This window comes from Ylistrum balloti, unplaced genomic scaffold (genome assembly GCF_031769215.1).
Source record: "Ylistrum balloti isolate Yb309-2 unplaced genomic scaffold, AGI_CSIRO_Ybal_v1 Utg371522, whole genome shotgun sequence".
Classification (NCBI taxonomy): domain Eukaryota; kingdom Metazoa; phylum Mollusca; class Bivalvia; order Pectinida; family Pectinidae; genus Ylistrum; species Ylistrum balloti.
In genome coordinates, this window is record NW_026782785.1 from 1,959 (window position 1) to 23,021 (window position 21,063).

Genomic DNA, 21,063 nt, shown 5'->3' on the forward strand with positions numbered 1-21,063 from the left:
AAAGTTTGCAAGATATGGGTATGATCGTTAAAAAATCCAGTTCGTTTTTTATAAAAATCTCGGATTAAAAAAAAAAGAAAAAAATGAAGATAATGGCCGACCGACTGTCCTTTTCCCAAAATTTTGGAAAGATATAAGAGAAAAAGACTCCTCGGGGTTAAAAAATATGGTAAAACCCTCGGCAGAGCCTCGGGTTTCATCATATTTTGTGACCTCGGGTGGAATATCCCTATCCTACATACCCGCATATGAAAGAGTCTTATAATCTTTAACGCAAACATTTATCCACCGATTGTGTATAGCTAGTTCGCGTGAAGTCAACCTCACACTGCTGAAGATCATCTGGTATCTGTTGACGTCCTCCTTTATAGAAAATTTATAAACAAATTATAATCCAAGAAATGAGGAATTGGAGGTAAAATCTGCATTAATACAATACTTACGTAACAAAATAACACAGCAGAACAATATGCAACGCTAGTGTCTTTACAGACCAATGATGATATTTGTTTATTATTCGCAATAATGCATTATTGTATAATCAAGTCATATACAAGGAGGGAAATTCATACCATTATAAGACAATGTTTCAGATTTAATTTGATAGAAATTCGCAGTATTTTCAAATGAAGTAGTATCTGAAAGCATGTGAAACATCCAAATTGCCCTATAATCAGTGTCACCCAGCCCTTTTCAGGAGTGCTAACGGCATCAATATTACAAACTGTTTTTTTTTTCTCAGGGGAGATTTCATACGAAATATTGTGACTCTGCCCTAGCATTTACGAAACACAATTTAAATAACAGTTTCCACTACATGGAAGTTTGAAAAGAAACCTTTTTTCACATTTGTTCAGAAGAAACCTTGGGCTCAAAATGGTAAGGAGGAGTACCTTTGATCTTCATCAAACAAAACGTGTGTATGGTCTTTACTTTTTACATTCTGCTAGTCAATTGAACTGCATGCTTGAGATATTGATCTCTTTTAGTGAGACTGCGAGTTATGTATAAATTACAAAAAAGATTACACTGACCTACACTTTGAACTTTGACCTACATCAAAGATAAAGTCGGTTAGAGATCTATATCAAACACTATCTGCCACGTGAACTTAAAAGTTGGGCCAAAACACTCAATTTCAGTTTTGAAGGGGGACTATCATTCACTAGCTGTCTTGTTAAATTCATCACTTTGACTTATTGTCTTGTTAGTACTGTTTGTTGGGAAACGTTAATTCACTGTTGGAAAATGGGTGAATGTTAAACTGCTGAAAAGGCTTTCCACTATACAGCTCTAGAGACAGTATGAATATGTCTAGAACCACAATATTTTGATGAGATAAAGAATGATGAAATGTTAAGATAGTTTTTTCGTATATTTTGTTTTTAACTGTATTGGTGAACCTTACCAATACACACTCACTAGCCATGTAGTAGGTCCTGGCCTTCCTTTCCAGATAGATAGTAAACTGATCGTGTTTTCTTTTATAAAAGCATTATAAATTTTAATATAATTGGTGGACATCCTAGGCAGCCAAACACCTACCTTCATCATTATTCTCTTCCCTGCCGTCCATCATTTCTCTTTGATGCTTCTAATATCAATATATAAGGAAAGCACTATTACAGGCTAAACTATAGCGTCGTAAAAACAACAACTCATCCCCACCAATTTTTTGCTATCTAGATTAAGAACAACTTAAGAAGTTTAAGATGTCACGGCTATTCAAAATGGCATCCATACTGGAATTCGGACTGACTCCAAATATAAAAACACTCAGTCGGGACAGTCTCAGGCTATCGGATCTCCTACATTAGGACAACAACTATACTACTTTTGTTTTACTTGAGAAATATAACATGAAGATGAAAACAAGGCTGTGAATGTACCACCATTATAAAAGTTCTCACCTTGATAGTGTTTATAAACATGATTAAATTCGGAACAGTTCCAAACTTGAAGCTACATGCGAAAAGTATTAAGTGTAACATACATTCATGCATAAAGTTCTAATGAATCATAACCCATGTTTCGCCTGTTATGATTGACATACCTGCCTAATGTAGTAGAAGACTTGAGATTTAGAACATATAAAATGATATTTATTTCCACTAATGCATCAGTATGTTAGTAATTTTTGAAGTTGTTGATTTCAAAACGAAAGGAGGTAATTTAGCATATGTTTCCTGATCTCGGTATCACTTTCTTATATATGTGTGAACATCGTTATACACATATACAAGTACGTTATCAATATTTTGATGGTAACATTCCAGTTATTTCGTTTACAGTGTACTTCAGTTGAAGTGTAACATATCAAGCGCGACTAAAACTATGTAAGATATTGAACTTTGAATTCCTTTGATAGATCGAGATCACTATCGTCTATTAGCAGTCGCTGAGGTACATGCTCCGGTCATCCACACGCTCAAATTGTAGGAGTAGATGTCTTTCGAAGTGCCGCAGCCTGTACACCAAACACTTTTAACAATAATTTACGAGACGATGAAAAATAAATAGATTAATTTAATTGAAAATTTAATCACCATTTTTGATACCTATTCACGACCGGGACATTTGTTCAGTTGATTTGAAATTAGATATGTGCTATAATGTTGCGCATTAAATACCTAAAGTTCATTAATGCAATCTGTTTGGTTGTAAAAATGCATTACGGATATAAGTTTGCTACGTGGTTGTTTACGTCCAGATATGGCGATCCATGATATATATAAAGTATGGCGTGATCTGTCTACTACAGAAACATGTATATAGTCATGCTTATAGTTAAAATCATAGGCTTGCTATATTATAAGGTATAATGTTACAACATTACAATATCACCGATGTAATACTTCAGAGGAAATAAAAACCTGTTACAAGCACTGTGTATTAAACAAAACTAATCTATTTTTGTTCTGATACATTGGGCCAACATCAAACTGACCGTTTGTAGATAAATACAAGGCTACATCGACCAGGAAGTTCGCTGGTTAATATCAGTGAGCACAAACATGTATGTGTTCTGCCTTCATATGAAAAAAGAAATACTTCTAATGTTTCAAAAACGAGCCAGTCTATGTATATTCACCTTACTATGGATAACTTTTACGTCAACAGGTAAGTCTGTGTTTTCAATACCAATAGTTGACTTTGCGATCAGGGTCAAAGTTTGACGTCGGGGAAATATGGCGACATTGCCAACGAAAGAAAAGCTTGTAGACTGTTTTGTATGCCATCGATCAGCGTTAACGATGACCTTCTCGCTTAAGGGAGGATCACGAAGTTTAAAGCCAATTTTAATTCATGTTATCATTTTCCAGGTCAACATAAGTTTGTTTTCAAAAAATTCCCCGATAAAAACAAAAAGAAAAGAAAAATGAAATATTGTCTTATTCAACAAAAATCCGTTATTCAAGAATCTTTAAATATACGTTTACAGAGGTGTTAATGGGGTAGCGCAAAACACTCCGGGAGATCATAAGGTTACCATACGTGGATATAGATTTGTTATGTAGCCTTCAATAACATACATACAGTTGTGAAGACTTCACACCCTTGCGATATCCTTAGCCAGGGCAAGATTGTATTACCTGTAGCTGTGCTAGTCAGGAAAATTGAAATAAATAATGATCATATTTGACTAAAATGGCTTACATATACCCACATAAGTGAATATATATGGTTCTTTTCTTTTATTGATGCTACCATATATATGTAATCAGTCCAACTGTGAAGGTTTAGCCACTATGCTGATGTGCTTGTACCCAAGATGAGACACTTCATCCTAACTGGTATGGATGACATATGACGGACCTGTCGTGTGTTATTCAATGAGACAACCACCTGCTGCTACAAGGTGATCCGTCTCAAAATTGCCGTGGCTGTTCCCGGGGATGTAAACAGGAGACTAACAATTATTGAATATGGTGACTTATACCTGACATTTCGTCTTTTCGTTTTGTTGCCCACGAATAAACGCGAAAAGACAAAAACCCGTCAAATCGATAAAATGAAAAGACGCCAGACTGATTTACATTCCCTTTGTGTTCGAAAATACCATATGTAGCAATGAATCTGTTTAAGTTGCACAATTTGAATAGATATCGACAAATGATACAAACATATAGCCTGATAGAGATTTTTTATGATACAGCAGGAAATAAGGGTCATAATTTGAATGAATTTGTCATAATGTCATTCAAACAGAGCTATATCAGCGAACTCTGATTTGGAAAAAGGCATCCTGTTTTAATTCTAAACTTAGCCTCGACACTTATATAACACTCATATACATTCGAACTTCTACACATGTCTAATTGCGTATGTAAACGATCAAGTGTACAGGAAACAAATAATTATTATAATAATTCATAAATCATAATACTATAGTTTATACATTATCGGGCCGTTGGATGAAGGGACCTTTGTAGTATTGTTACGTTACGTACAGCAAATAAAACCCAACAGCTAGGTTAGAATTCAACAATTTAATAACTTAAAATAAATGATATGCAGTGAAATTACAAATATTGTGATGGTGTACAGAGCTAGCTACTAATTAATCAAAAGTCAGAAATTATCTTTCCGTGGAAGTCCTCCAAATTCAGAAGAATTCACAATATATTGTCCCGAAAACAGGATAACCGATGAATAATCCAATAATGGTTTCCTCGCTAGGTATATATAAGTGCAAGTCCACAAGGCACTATCACTGAATCACTGTAAAAGTCCACACTTCACAGACTGAAGTCTCAAAATAAGCTCACTCAAGGCGTCAATACTTCAAAAAAGGCCCCACAGACTCAGTTCCATCATGTTTATATACACTAAAGGTTTCTAGAAAGTTATTTTCTAGATAATTCTAGACAAGCAGGTACTTAGCTTATTTACATGTGTCTCTAGAAACTTCCGGAAACACCCAGGTCATTCTAGTAACCGAGCGTTCTAGAAAAATCTATCTAGCACTTTCTACACATATTGTGCGAAATAATTATAAACATGCTTTTTATGTAAACAATCTATATTATACAATACATGTAAACACAGCACATCTCAATTTAGATTAATACACAACATTTATACATAACAGTATCAGCCTGCTGAATGGAAGACATTTGAAATTTAAGCCGGTCCTCCTTCCGTAAATAGTGGGCGGAATATGTACATGTTACTATACGTGTCCAATAGAACTTAAAATTGATAGTGACTATATTTATATATTGAAATAATTGCAGATCATTGAAGTCTCGGACAAAATCGGGGTCAAACTTTTTTTTTAATAATGGCTATATCAATCCGTCAATCAATTCATCAATCAATGTGGTATATATATAGCGATGTACATCTCATTTCCGTGGCCATCTTTCAGGTTGTCTACAAACATTAAGAGTATATGTATGTGCTAGTGTATTACTCATAATCAAAAATTAAAGATCGAAATTAATATAGAAACTTAAGAGGTGCTAATTGGAACTCTTTGTTCAGAATATAATCTCCTGATATGACCCGTTTTCCTGCGATAACTAGTATAAGGCATCACAAAGAACAGTAAAGTATACAAAATAATTTAATTGTATCGAGTAAGTTAACAAACTTTTTGCATAAGATGTTTCACTGTGGCGGGTTTTAGTTTTTTGGTCGTCTTTTTTGGCTTTGGTTTTCGTCATTTTGTTTTCATTGTTTAGTCTTTCCGACAATTCGTTTTTCAGTCATTTGGATTTTTTCGTCCCATCATTTATTTCGTTTTCTCGTCTTTTCTTCTTCTTTCAAATCGTTATTTTAAATATAGTGTGATGTATCCCTGATGTTGATTGTCTGTCACGGTGCCACCTCCTAATGTAAAATATACCGTGGGGTGTCTTTGATATTCAGTGTCTGTCACGATGCCACATGTTGATATAAAAAAATACTATGAAGTGTCACTGATGTTGAGAGTGTCTGTCACGATGTCAGATAGAAATTAAGAATATCATAGTTTTTTCATAGGTCGTATACGGAACTTTGATTCAAACTCCCGTTACGTTCAATAAAAAGGCGAAATGTCAGGTATAAGCCACCATAACTGGAAGATAAACGATCCCTCAGTATCATACTGTGATTTTTTACGTACTTTACTAAAACAGACGGGTTTGATAATCGGAAGCGAAATAATTGTTTTGTGAGTAAGGGAATCTTATTGTTTATTTTTATAGAAGCGTGCAAATATTGTGATTGGTGATCATATCGCGTAATTGTTGAGTGTCTGCCAATAAGTTTATACAGGAAGTATCTGTTCCTCATCAATTGAAACCTAGTGATGATAATGATGATGATGATGATGATGATGATGCCTATTCATTTTCGATACATATCCGAGTACAATTTCTGTAAATATTCACCCCATTTTCTAATATAAAAATGTCTCCATTATTTTTTAATTAAGATCTCAATTCATTATTCTAATGACGATAAATTTACCTAGATAAACCTGTTCGTAAGAGCAAGGGTATCAATCAAATGAATAGTGTTATGTCGTAGTTCGTGACTATTATAAATTATTCATATAATATTGTATTATATCAATACTCATAACTGATGTTATTTATACCAGATGCTGTCACACTGACCGGGTCGTCCCAGTACGCTGTACCTGGGTCTGTGTTTACATTGACGTGTGATGTACCAGAGGAGGCCCAGGGTGTAACGTTTTACCGCCGTCCTGAAGTAACATCTCCAGAAGGAGCTATTCAAGTAGGTGCTTATGAATGTTTAAACGTGTATACATTCCCGCCTGTCCCCTGTACCCCGGATGTATGTTCTTGTGTAACGTCTGGAGGCCTCGGTACAGTGTTCCGATTGATCATACAGCCACAGACTGAAGACCATGGATCTGTGTGGTTCTGTGGACGTGCTAACACCAACCTACCTAACCCGTCACTGGATAGTGCTGATTTCATCCTCAAAGTTGCAAGTAAGAGAACAATACAATAGATATATTACTACGTAAGTACTCCATTGATAATTTTACAGTATCTGTATATAGAGTCGTGATATAACAATCATATGATATCAATTACAGACTTACACGTTAACGTGATACTATTTTATCTAAATAGAGATGATGTTGGTTATCTGTAAAGTTACAACTACCGGGTGTAAAACGATAGTAGGAAATGTGATGAATGGGTACGATGTTCTAATATCATGTGAACCAAAATATATGTTTGTTTTTCCAATAGATGACAGAATAGTAATATTTTAAATTATGTGACGTCATATTCATTAACATGTATACGTGTATGTATGTATATATTAGTTACAATAGACGAACTTAATCCTGGTGGCATATCTTTTAATTAACATACAATAAGTTCAAGTTCAATCTTGTTTCTCAATGCTAAGTTATGACACGTGCAGAATGCATTGCTTCTCTAGGTAAAAACGTGTTCGTGGTTTCATGGCCAGTTGGAACAATGACCGGAACACAGGTTAACGTCGAAATAAAATGACCTTTGATACAAAAAATATGACATAGACAAAGATGAAACGGATGACAAACCACACTGGAACATACAAATAACGCGAACATAGTAAAACGACAGTTATATATAAAATATACTGGATACAATTTGGTATGTTCGAACACAAGACAATTTATCAAATCATAATCATTATCAATGAACTATTATTTCATTTGTTGAAAAAGATATTCGGTGTTCTGATCTGGCATATTATCGATCTCAATCTCTGCGACTTACCTGTACTGCTTTTATCTGCTGTTATCTAACGGATCAACTGATATACCTTTGGTCACTGAGCACAGATACCGGATAATAATAACCAGTGACATGCATCAAATATATTTTAGAATAAGGAAATACGTGCATCTTAGTACTACTGACCTTGGTCGAGTCGTCATATTTGGGGAAATTAAATATTTCTGTGTATGTTTAATTCTGTGTATAAACAGAGGTGTACTATTCCCGGGTCCCTACATGGCCGTCAATGTAACAGAGGTCATTATCTATTTTAATGCCTCCACTAGGAATCGATCCCGGGATCCCTGGTGTACTATTCTGACGCTCAACCAAGTCCTCTCTAGCCGAGTGGTATATTGCAGTTAGCATTTTACCAGGGTTACAATATCAACATACGAGATCTGTTAGTCACGTACATCGTAATCACTGTTTTCTGTGTGACTTTTTGGGAAGCTAAAACATGCAGAGGCAGTTTCATATAGAAATATATATATTCAGTGCAAAGGGTTGCCGATGAAACTCACAGTAGAGTTCAACTTCAACAAAAGTCCATTGGTAACAGTAAAGAAATGAAAAATGTACACCAAAATTTCCCACTTGGTTTCCGACTTGGGATTACTATAATTACCAACTCAAAACTCAACCCAAAACTACATCTTCACAACACTCTCAACATTCAGTGTCTAAAATCATAGGTGATGCTAAAGTAACAAGTTACTATGCTTCAGCAAAATCAAATTAGGAATGGCTTTACATGACGATCACATGTTGACATTAAGGATATTACACTTCCTGTAAAGGTAGCATTTGGTGCCTATACAAAGATTCGAGATCAACCAAAAAGTGAAATTACGACTCTGAAAAGTTTGAAGCCCAATATTTTCCTATTCAGAATGACGTATATCAGTTTTTTTTTTCAATTTTAATAATGGGGTTTTCTAATGCCTTTCTTTACGATTGAAAGTCATCTAAACTGTATTTTAAATCTAGTGTTTTTAATGCGTGGCGTTTAAGTGGAATAATCGCCGGTTCCTTTGCAAGTTCAGCAGTTGTTAACTCCGTCACTGTCCTTGCCGTGTCAAAACATGGATACGCTTAGATGTAGCTCAGAAAAGTTGAAAATATTTGTCTGTAGGTCCGATTAAACATTTCGTTGATGTAGAATATTGTGCATACAACCATAGAGGGATTTCACTGCTCTTCTGACAGAAAGTGATTTCTTCAAAGCTCTTCATGTACTAAAAAGGTGTTTTATCTAGGATCAGGTATCGTGATTAACACAATGCATATAATGGCTCACTGATAAGTGTTTATATCATCCAGATGACAGGCATTTGTATGCGTTCAAAATCTTCCATAATGTATGAGTGGGTTTCAATCAAATTTGGTCGGAAACTTCAACGGGGGTAGGAATATTGATGGTATTGGATTTTAGTTTTCATTACTCTTTAAATGCGTTCCCAAATGAAAAATAAAATGGGTGTAACTTTTTAATCCTACTTCTCCTTCGTGCCTGCAGCCTATAAACAAAAAAGGGAAATTTCGTAACATTGCTATAGGACCATACCAACGTGTTTATATAATCATCATCTTAACTAAATTTCAATAAACCTTGGGCAGATTAGATTTTGACACAGAGACTCCTGCAAAAAATAGAGTGAAAATAACATCTGTAGTTCCCCAAGAGTAAGTTTCGCCATGTAGATATTGATCAATCAAAGTAAGTAATATTACTATTAATATTATTATAAGGTTCCAAAATGCAACCAAACGAACATCAACCATGTTTAGCTTCATATCGTACAAAGAAATAAAATATTTCTCAACGAGATCATTATGACGATCGTAAAACTTCCCCGTAGTTTACATCAACCTGAGTCTTCAGAAACCACGTGTCTGTCTCTTGACGACGTCTCACATAAAAATCTTGATGACGGGAACAGACCCTTGAATATGTGATCAACTACGACATTTAAATACCATAGGCTGGAAATGAAGCAATGTGCCCATCTAGAAATGACAGGGAATTGTTAAAATTTGGGTAGAAGTAAAACTGATTAACTTTTGTATAAACGGTAGATATGAGTCCCATATATCGCGATATGTTGGATAGAGTATTTTTTTAAGATCCTTCCTCTTTAAAAGGAAGAAGTTGATGTTATGCAAATTTGGTCTGAAGCATCATCGACTGAAGACGGATTCTATTCTGCCTCAACCCCCACCACCCATTCTCCACCCACAAGTTAGGAACCGGCAAATCCAAGACGGAAATGTTGTAAATTTTTGAAATCCTTCTTATGTAGCATATTTTGATTGAGTGTAAAGTAGAGCGCACTCGAGAGGATTGAGGATCGTGGCTCAATAGGGGAAAACAAAAGTAGCTATCATTGAACGAAGTAATGCCCTTTTAATATCCCTCTTGCTTCGAAAATATATCATTAATAGTTTTGGCCCCTCACAAATTTGATATGATAGTTAACTGTTACAGTATTCAATTAATATTTTCACAGATAGTTGCACAATTACACATTTCCTAATTAAAAACTTGTATAGTTCTAGTTTCTTGTCGAGGTCCCTTGGTAAGATTTAGCTGAAGGTTACAATGTTTGATGCTAAACATTAAGGTCCTGACGACCAGGTATTGATTTATTTTGGGTTGATCCCAATCTCATGTACTTAAAAAGATTAAATTCCAAACCCACGGGATAACCTTTTAAATCTTTTGTGAAAATATTTGGTACGTATATTAACAAATGAAGTATTGTCATTTTCGAAATGGTAAGAACTAATCCAACAATACGCTACCTGAAGTGTTTTAATCATTTCATGAAGGAGAATATTTACTTTGTGATAATTTCCTCATCTTCTATATACATCAAACAGATACTATTATAGCGTGGTCAGGACTGTGTAAATGATATTGCTAATTGAGATTGTACATAAAAATGAGTAACAAAACAATATCATTATAGGCGGTCCCGGTACGTCCATAGCTCTGTCACCGCCGGACACTACATACACCAGGACAGAGGGCCATACATTACCAGATATCACATGTACAGCGGATTGTAGACCTGGCTGTACCTTCGTCTGGACACGACCGGACAATACCAACTTTACTGTTTCACCTGTATTGTCACTGGGACAACTGGAGAGGTCGGAACACGGGACGTACAAGTGTACAGCTAGAAATATTGCTGGGGAATCAACTTCAACAGTCAGTGTTTCCGTACATTGTAAGTACAATTTTGTTTCTTTTGAAATAAAGAAAAAGGAACCGGATAAATGTTTAATTATTGCAAATTGTTCCCACTTTTTTACTTTACTTTTTAGATGGTTCAGTTTTAATCTTTACGTATACTTCATATGTATTTACTTTAAAATGATGTGCCTGTTCGATGTTAGGAAAAAACAGCTGACAGACGTCTTGGATAATGACTGTTAAAATATTGGTAACACCACAGATATCCCAACGTGATTTCTCTATCATTTGTATATAAGGTCATATTCTAAAATGTAAACAAATATAACCCTTTCATAAGTACTACAGTATCACTGACAAGATATTTTTTTGTTAATATGGTTAATAATAGAAAATGTAGTTTTAATATAATCACCAGAAAATGTAAATATGTGGACAAAGTGTTCATGATATTACCAGCACTGTCTTTTTTTAAGATATGTGACGTAAATGTCTATGAGTTTACCATGAAAATGTAAAGACTGATAAAAAAAGGGAAAGTAATTGAAGCAATTCACCATATAGTAATTATTTGTGTCATGGTCTTTGTACATATTAATGTAATGATTGCTAAGGCGAGGAAAACTCATAAATACAAATAACAGTTCTGTGAACTATAAATTTAGCACTGCAAAGATACATTATTCTGAATTGATGAGCATTGCAGTAGATTAGGAACTTATCTGATTATGACTCGTTCACATATAACATGAAGTGATAAGTTTGGTAGATAATACAATAAGTGAATAATGTGATAGATATGTTGTACTCTTTCAATTATTATTGATATGTAAATGTATTACCATTAATATTTACCCTGTAAATTATTAACAGCACGAGCAAGAATTCCGACCTTTGACAACCCATCGTTATATGTATCTATCTGAATACCTATCTATCTGTCTATCTATTTACAATTTGACACCCAGACGCAAATTCAACCTCGTATATGAATGAAAATGTAATTCTTCAGATGGACCTGGGTACAGCATTTCATTTGAACCTCAACAAGATACCGTTGACGTCGCTGAAAATCATACCATCACAGATGTCACTTGCTCTGCTGACTGTAGACCGTTGTGTACCTACACCTGGTCTAAATCAGGAACGAATTACCCGAACCCGTTGAGTCTATCTATGGCCACGGGGACAAATGCTGGACAATACACATGTACAGCCAGTAATACTGTTAGTCAAGGCACTAAGACGTGGAACCTTTTTGTCAGATGTAAGATACGACTTTGTTTCTTTGGAATTCTCGGGCCGAATGAAATAGACCCAATATCAATAAACAGCTTAATGTCTCAAGCAAACACATACGTATATGCTAATGAGTTGTTCTTTTATAACGTAAAACAAAATAATAACACGAGCAAGGTCGGTATTGTATAGAAAACATTGTATAATGGTGGATGAGGCGGGATCTGTTTAACCTTTCTGAATGCATATCTCAAGGATCACGAAACGATCTTAACATTATAAATGCAGGAGGGGCGGGGCCAAATATATGAAGTCCTACCCCTCCTGTAATAATGACTGGATTATACATACATTTAATCTTAAGCATTCTCCGGTGAAGGGGAATCAGTTTCGCATAAATGGTAGACTCTGATTCCCTGAACGGGAGAGACAGGGCTCAAGAAGGGAAATACGGATTTTTTTTTTTTTTTTTTTGAAAACCTTCATTTCATGTTGGAATGATTGTCTGAAGCATTCTTGTGTGAAGGAGATACCATTTTGTTTAAAAGGTGGTTCTCGAAACTCTTTGCCAGTAAGGGTTCAGTTCAATTTGAGAAAGCAGAAAAAAAATCTAGTTATATCAGGAATAATTCTTTGGATGAAGTTTAAGCAATAAATTATGTATAAACAGTGGGTCTAGACCCCTTCGGTAGTGTAACAATAGGGGAAATACAGAAGATTATATATAGGTAATCTCTAGGAATGATTGGATTTTGTCCCAGTTAAAAATACAGGAACTTATGATGAAGGGAATTTAAATATGTGTGATTTGATATACCTTATATCGATGGGACAGGAACATGAGACCAAATAGGGGAATGATATATAAATAATTTAAATATGTTCCATTAAGTTTAGATTTCAACAAAATCACGTGAGCGTTGTCCTCTTTTTTCAAATCAGAATAACACCAATATTTCTTAATGTGTCCATCTCCTGAAAACATTAAAGTAAAACAAAAATAGTATCTTAAGTAGACGTCTTAACAGAATAAATGATTAATTCAGATGGATATATTCCGGTTCTTGTCTTTGTGTGACAAAAACGTCAAACACGCTCTGCAGGAAAACAACATGCATGTTAGAGTTAATTAAGCCTTAAGCCTTTTGGGTCAACAGAATGAGCATTTATAACTCATTACAATACAGCACTGTATAAGTAGTTCAGGTAATACAGATTACCATTCACCGAATAATTTCTTTAGAATGCTTATTGTTTACGTACAGATTACTTGGGGTCTAAAACTGGTGTTGGATTTTTCTTCCTTTTCATTTAATGTATGTTTGGGTTACAACACCATCTTGCTTTGGAAACTTGAGATTGATATTTGTAATGGTTTAAGTTCACACACTTGATGATAAGAAAGGAATTAACAGACGATTACAGAGAAAAAATGTATAAAGGTTGTTGCCGTGTTTTGCTTGATTAGTACTCAATGCTTGTTAACGTAAAATACTCTGCATTTCAGTTCCACCTCGAATTATCGATGTTGTTTACAGCCGAGGAGATGTTGACATGAGAGAACATGAATCTAAATCACTGATCTGTACTGTGGAGAGTTATTCTCCGTCCACAATACAGTGGCTTTATAAAGCTAACAACACTATTCTGCTCAACACCCCTGACGTCTTAGAAAGTACCTATACCCTTACTAACGTTAAATGTCTGGACACAGGACTGTATACCTGCGTCGTAAGGAACAGCGTGTCTGCAACAGCTGTCACCAGGGACATACCTGTCAACGTTCTCTGTAAGTTTCATTTCCGATGCGAATGTCAAACTATTTCTACGCGTGTGAAATAATACAATGATCACTGTATGTGAACATTAATTCCTGGAGCTGAACTCCTCTCAGCTGTGATTATAAAGTAAAGAAAATTAAATTTAGCATTTACAGAGACTCTCCAATAATCAATACGATATTTAAATTCCTAACATTTTTAAAAGTCAAACTACTCATTACATGTTGTTTTCGAATTCCCGTTGCTGGATAAAGGATGTTAACAGATAAAACAATTAACATAACCGTCATGAGTCGTATTCCCAAATAATTCATGTTGTGTACTGTGACTTCTATTATTCTATAAACTGAGCCGTCAAATTCACAAACTACCTATAGATATAAATGTTATCTCACTACCGAGGATTTAGCACTGGAAAAGAACAGTACTTTCCGTACTTATTGCAAATTCTTGTTTCTCGGTTTTCGATGCTATTTTTGTTTTCCATTTTGATAACCATAAAGCATACATTAACGGCCGTTTGAAACAGATTTTCCACCAAATGGAAAACATTGCTTGATTGTTTCAGTCGTTTAAAACAATGCAAAATAACATCAAATTATTTCTGTTACATGAATATAAACTGCACATACTATGTACGATTATAGACGTAATACACGCATTGATGTAATCATTAACTTAATTACATAAAATATGGTCTTTTAATAAAGTGTACTTATGGAACTTGGGAACCATGTGGGGAAAAAGGAGGAATATACCAACATGTCAAAGTAATCATAATCCAAACCCAAATATTTTGATAATTAATACGTATTTAGTTAATGAATGTTGTAACCTGCCATAGTTGTAATATGTTGTTATATTTTTCATTTAGGTAAACCTCGCCAGGACCAAAGAGTTGCACTTGAACATACCTTTTTATTAGCAACGTCGGAAACGCTAGTCATTCCTGCTAGATTCCTGTCTAATCCAGAGCCATCATATAGTTGGTCATTTCAATCACCAACAACAGCAGCTGTCACTGATCTTGTTGATGGAAGAAACAATTTTAATGTACAATCTTCCTTCGTAATGATGAATCTGTCAGCAGTATCAGTTGGGACACGTGCAGATATACAAGAACCATGGTTTGGCGTGTACAATGTAACGGCAACAAACAGTCAAGGCAGTCACTCACTGACTTTCACAGTTCTGGCAAAAGGTAGACAACTCCGCTTTAAATTAATGGTACCGAGTATTTTATTGAAAGATAGCATTTTCGCTGGGATATTTAATCTATATAGAATATAATTATCATTGTAAAATCGCCACTGTAAAGTTTTACTATCTATATACACTACTTATAAGACTGTGTAAAAGACACAAAAGTGAATAGCACGTTTTAATAATTTAGCGTTCAGGTACAGTAGCTGTTTCCTCCTTAAAGGACCTATAAACTTATTTTTGAAAATATCACAATGCCCCACCATCTGAATCCACCAATCTTGTTAACATGGCGATGATCATAAATATTTCTTCTTTTTTGGTTTATTTATAAAGACGAATTCTCAAATGTAGCATCAGCAGTTAATTTATATCCGTGTAAATACATTGATATGTGTATAAGCTTAAATGTGTAAAGGTATCGAATCAAGCATTCATGGAAATATTCCGAATGTTTGCAGCGTGAATATAATATATAAATAAGGAGTAATAATACTCAATGGAACAAAAGTAACAAACCAGCATTTGTGTCATCTTTTAATTATGAGCTAATTTGCGGAAGGCTAAATGAAAAATATTTTCCATGGAAATATTATTATCCCTGCACACACACCATCATGTATTCACAAAATTCGTTACTATTTTGTTTCAAATAGTTTGGAATATATTGTATTTGTCATGTTGATTATGATCTCTACTCTATTGTATAGTATCGATATTATGGATTCGTTACAGGAAATCCCAGACCGCCAACGAATTTATCAGTCAGTTGTGGGAATCCATATTCCGTCGATGTATCGTGGAATAACGGAGGATACACAAACTACTTCCATGTTTTATACAGTACTGATAACTTCATACGGTCACTTACGTATCCCACCGATATTTCAGAAAAGAGCGCAGACGAAAATGACGTTTACAATGTTACTATAGACAATCTCGAAGGAAACAGGCTATACTTCTTTAAGGTCATAGCTTACAACTCTAACGCGAACCGTACATCACTTGAAACAGCTGGATGCAAAGTTCTGGAAGGTACGGTACTATATCTTGTGTCCAATATGAAATACATTTTGTTTTTGAAGATATTTTGTTAATGATATTTTTCTGAAATTCTTATCTATGAGAGATTTATGTAATGAAAATCAAGAAATGACAAATTGGAGCTAAGACAAAACAAATATATTAATTACGAATGACATATTAAATAATAATGTGTAGAATTTTCTTTAACACAAAAGTAATGATCGTGGCGTATTGTTTTTCATCTATTTGTGAGTTTGCCTGTTTGTATGTTGTCAACACTATCCCTGCCAACAGCTATCAAGCCGTAAGAGGGAGGGCTTCTATATTTGGCACGTGTGTTCCTTGTGACAATGCCTTTCACGGTGATAGCAACATTTTTGACAATGTTACCTTGACCTTGACCTTTCATATACAATTAAAAAAAAGAAATAAAAAGCATTCCCAAAATGAAGACATAAGTGTTTCATAGTGTGCATACAATTAAGACATATCTTACACAGTACAGTTTAATATCCACCTTCAGAATTTTGTCGAAATTCATCTCGATCAGCTTTAACTGTTACTTCACAATGTATATATACAAGGGTGTTACGATATTCTATTAGCTAGCTGTGACGTCACAATAATTAATTCATAATACATGGATTCAGACGAACGATACTGGATGAGTATATTAAGTGAATAAAACCGCAAACCCTTTTACTCTAGGTAAATCCTGTAGTACTGACAGCATCTGTATAACAGGAGTTGCGCTGACATGCATTGGTGGACTTATGATTACGCTAACATTTGGACTTGGAATCTTCATCTCTCGTATGTATATCTATGTGATCAATACTAAGTATTCCGCAACAACACATCGTATCTTACACCTTTTATGCTTTTTCGTGTACTTATTTAAGTAATTCAGAATTAACATTTATTTTCCAGGAAATGGTCGACTTCCATTAACGTAAGTGAACATCGGCTTTAAATGATACATTATTCTTTTCTTTCTTATTAAAAAAAATTTCCCTATGTAATTTTCTCACGCGGGTGAGTAACATTGAACAACATGTAATTCATGTCTGTTATTGACGTTTATTGTTTGAATGTTCATAATTTCAGCAAAGGCCGGCGTTTGAAGGGCAAGAAGGTTGATAACGTACAACTTCGCGAACAAAGTAAGTATTTAAAAGACATTTAAAATAAAACAGACAATCTACACTGATTGTTGATATATATATATATAACTGGGTTCTTATTAGATTATGAAAAGTATACAGAGAGGGGGAGGGGGGTGTTGGACGGAGGATATTAAATGTTATCATAATTTGTTTCCGATACCTCATTAATTAAAACACTCTGTCAATATTATTCGTTTATTATGATTTAACAATGACAGTTATCTATGTAACCGCGATCCACTTTAAAAGTTGAACGTACAGGTATTTTGTCGTGTTTATAAACATAACTATTTATTGATATGCATTATTAGTTTTTGATACATAATGTGTCTTTTTTGTATATGTTATTCTGAAATGTTCTTTTCGTTTTGTTTGATATAAAGATGTTCATTCTCAAGGGGACGATGAAAGGTAAAAAATCATTTTCATTTACATTAGGACACTACAATTTCTTGTTCTTGTACAATTTTTGGCACATAAAAATTGAAAAAAGATTTACTCCAAGACATCTATAACATTTGGTTTCATTTGATTCAGTATCTATAATGTAAATGATTCCATTTGATTCATTTTCTATACTATTAGTGTTTCCATTCAATACAGTTTTCCCAAATAACTGAAATACGTTTTACAAACTTCATATTCATTAAAAAAAAGTTCTTCGTTTGTTAAAGCAACAATTGTAAATCTGCTTTGATTGTTAGATAAATTGTTAAATATTTGGAATCTTATGAACCACATACGTAGATTAAACATCAAGCATGTGAGCTGTTCTATGATAAGTTGCATGCATCTATGGCAGTTTTACAGGTGAAAAGTAAAAGAGTAATTCACTATCTTTATTCTACCTTGATAAGATCATACCAACAACTTGACAGAAGTGATATTGGCATGCCTTCTGTATACTCTGAAATCGGCCAAATCGGAAATCAACAGCAAGGTAAATATACATAATGCTTTTATGATGAATAAGCTTTTGAACAATTAGCTACGAAACGCATTTTTCATGATATTTTGTTCATTTATGTATTTTTTTATAAAGCCTAAAGGCAGGCTTCGTTAAAAATAAAACTATTGACCTCTTTCCATGTGAATACAATTAATTATTGACATTCACTAGGAAACAAATGAAAAACTACTGATAATCATTTAATCAACATTGCAGATTTTCTCACATTGGATAAATTGAACACCAAATAGCACATTATATCACATTATTCGTTACTTATAAGTTTATAATACATCTGAACATTCAAGATGTTATCGAATACACAACATTTGCCATGACATTTTATTTCACATTCATTAAATCGTAATGATAACAAAGACTTTTTCATCTGCCATTTTTGCAGATACTAACGATGATGCAACAGATAACAGGTGAGTACTACTGAATGTAATGGCTGAATATTTTTTTTTATTCAAACAAAGGAACAGTTTTACATAGGAACATTTGAAAAGACATTCACATGAATAAAATTATATCTTTTGCACTTTCGAAAATATACTACCCTACTAATAAGCATACACTTCGCACACGATAGCGTAAACAACATGGATAACAATATATTACACGCCTGTATTAATGCCAAATACGGTTACTATGACAGTTTGGACTGTTGGACATTTTTCCAACCATGGATATAGTTACTCTGACGTTATTGGTAAAATTAGACATTATCGTAGCCTTGGACACTGGCATTGCAATACATGTATCGGATTCACAGTCAAGATTGAAGACCTCAAGGAGACTTTACCGAAATTATTTTGTGTTCAACTTGCTCAAATTAAGTTTTATTCACTAACTCTCTCCATATTACAAAAGTGTTAAATTAATTCAACGAATACTGCTCCAGGAAATCTGTCTGTACGAATAGTAGGTTCGCGGCAATTTATGAAAAATGTGTTTGAAAATAAGGAAAGGTTGCTGTCAACATCATGAATATTTACACCAGAAATCTGTCAAAGCTAACAAGTCATCGTATATAAAATTTTAGTCTTATCATTTCCTGTAGTTGCGTCCAAAGTGTTTCATTTCAAACAACTATGCGACAACTGCATGTAAGTGACCTAAGAGCTATTTAGACATGTTCTTATTCTGCCTCTCCTTCTAACTGTGGTATATCTAGAATATAGTAACTGGTGGCATAATCATTATCAAAAAAACATTCAGCTATATATTGCACTGAAACCTTCAATGAAAGACTTCTAATATCGAAAAACCCCTTTCATCGACCTGAGTATGAATTCAAACATACTTATGGAATATATGGAATCGCAGGGCCTCGAGGAACGCAAGTTGATAACAGTCGCCATAATGATCATTTCCATAAGCGAGATGACGTTTGCCTGTTCGTTCCGTTGTTATATACCCTGCTCTTATTTTACTGACTTGGATTGAGCACGATTAACCTGGAGTATTTTGCCATTGAATTAAAAGACGCTTTCTCTTCCGGAACATCTTGTTTTCATCATCTTGTACTGCTACATGAGGTGTTGTGTATTTTTTCTTTTGTTAATATTTTGTAAACGTTTTATTGAATTTTGATTTTTTTGTTATGATCATGATGACATGTTGGTATTTTTTTTAACAATCGAAAATGAGCACGTTTCTTTTTTATTTCCTTTTTTATTTGCAGAAACTATGAGTCACTGAAAGGGCGGTCAAGGGCGAATGTTTATGATGAGTTGCAAAACACTGCATCTGGTAAAATGTTTTGTTACATGATAGTATTGAATGATGCGTGACACTGACAACGAAGCATTGCAATTAATTGTATTTCAAAATTATTCAATGTGGTCATAAACCCCCCATTATGAAAAGTCTCCCATTTCATTCAAGGTTGGATTAGGACTAAGCTAACATGTTGGCATTTTTGTTATTAATTCCTTCATTTCCGTTCCCTCAGCAAACCTTACTCAGCGTGATTTTTGTTTTGTTTTTCAGGAAGCCAAGGTGTATATACCAACACTTCATGTAAATCTACACATTATTACAATTGAAACATTTGGATGTATGTATATTGGAACGATCGATGGAGATGTGCTAAAACATTGGATTGAATATACATTGAGTAGTGTATATCACGTACTCTGTTGAATATCAAGAGTGTCAATTTAGAAAGAAAGAAGACATTTTTGACTTTGTTCTTTTTTCACAGACATATATAAATAAAATATCCTGCAGATTAGAATATGACAACCCTAGATTCCCAAAATATAGGGTTTTATCAGGTGCCCGAATTCTGGTAGTATCAAAGGTTCTTCATGTTTAATATACATGCTAAATATTTGATGTGCGACTTGTATTTCTATGACAGATTCCAGCTATGGACAAGATATTTATTGGTCCTGGTCCTGTATATTGTTGTGATCAAGAACGCTGTTTTTATTTACATTTCACATGCACAATGTAGATGGTTGATATTGTATATATTTGTCTTGTTTAAACTCGGGTGACGTTTGTTGTTTCGAATTGATTGCTGGTAATACTCGAGTATATATTCTCTATTGACTTGAATTGTGGAGTATTTTTTAAAGAATACATAGAATCAATCAGATCAATTTAAATACAACGTTATATAAAATCTACCTTGTATATGATATTTGTACACGACAAGTGATGAACGAAACAAATGGGTGTGGAAAGTACTTTTGTATTATTGTCCGACAACCATACAGTAATATGATTTTATATAAGTTATAAA

General features: G+C 34.1%; 1 protein-coding gene across 1 annotated transcript; it reads left to right on the plus strand.

Moving 5' to 3' along the window:
• Window positions 1-6,041: 6,041 nt before the first annotated feature.
• Window positions 6,042-20,359, plus strand: LOC132562817 (hemicentin-2-like). The gene is made up of 15 exons (XM_060227590.1): window positions 6,042-6,048; window positions 6,593-6,952; window positions 10,712-10,975; window positions 11,954-12,208; window positions 13,688-13,969; window positions 14,836-15,162; window positions 15,900-16,199; window positions 16,899-17,003; window positions 17,121-17,142; window positions 17,298-17,353; window positions 17,740-17,767; window positions 18,214-18,296; window positions 18,709-18,736; window positions 19,996-20,063; window positions 20,304-20,359. Exons 1-15 carry the CDS (start codon window positions 6,042-6,044, stop codon window positions 20,357-20,359), a joined length of 2,241 nt encoding a protein of 746 aa, XP_060083573.1.
• The last annotated feature ends 704 nt before the right edge of the window (window positions 20,360-21,063 follow it).

Excerpts from the sequence above, each read along its gene's own strand:
- LOC132562817 (XM_060227590.1), top strand. Across the intron at positions 13,970-14,835 it reads CATACCTGTCAACGTTCTCT|GTAAACCTCGCCAGGACCAA; the intron begins GTAAGTTTCATT and ends TTTTTCATTTAG. Across the intron at positions 20,064-20,303 it reads GTTGCAAAACACTGCATCTG|GAAGCCAAGGTGTATATACC; the intron begins GTAAAATGTTTT and ends TTTGTTTTTCAG.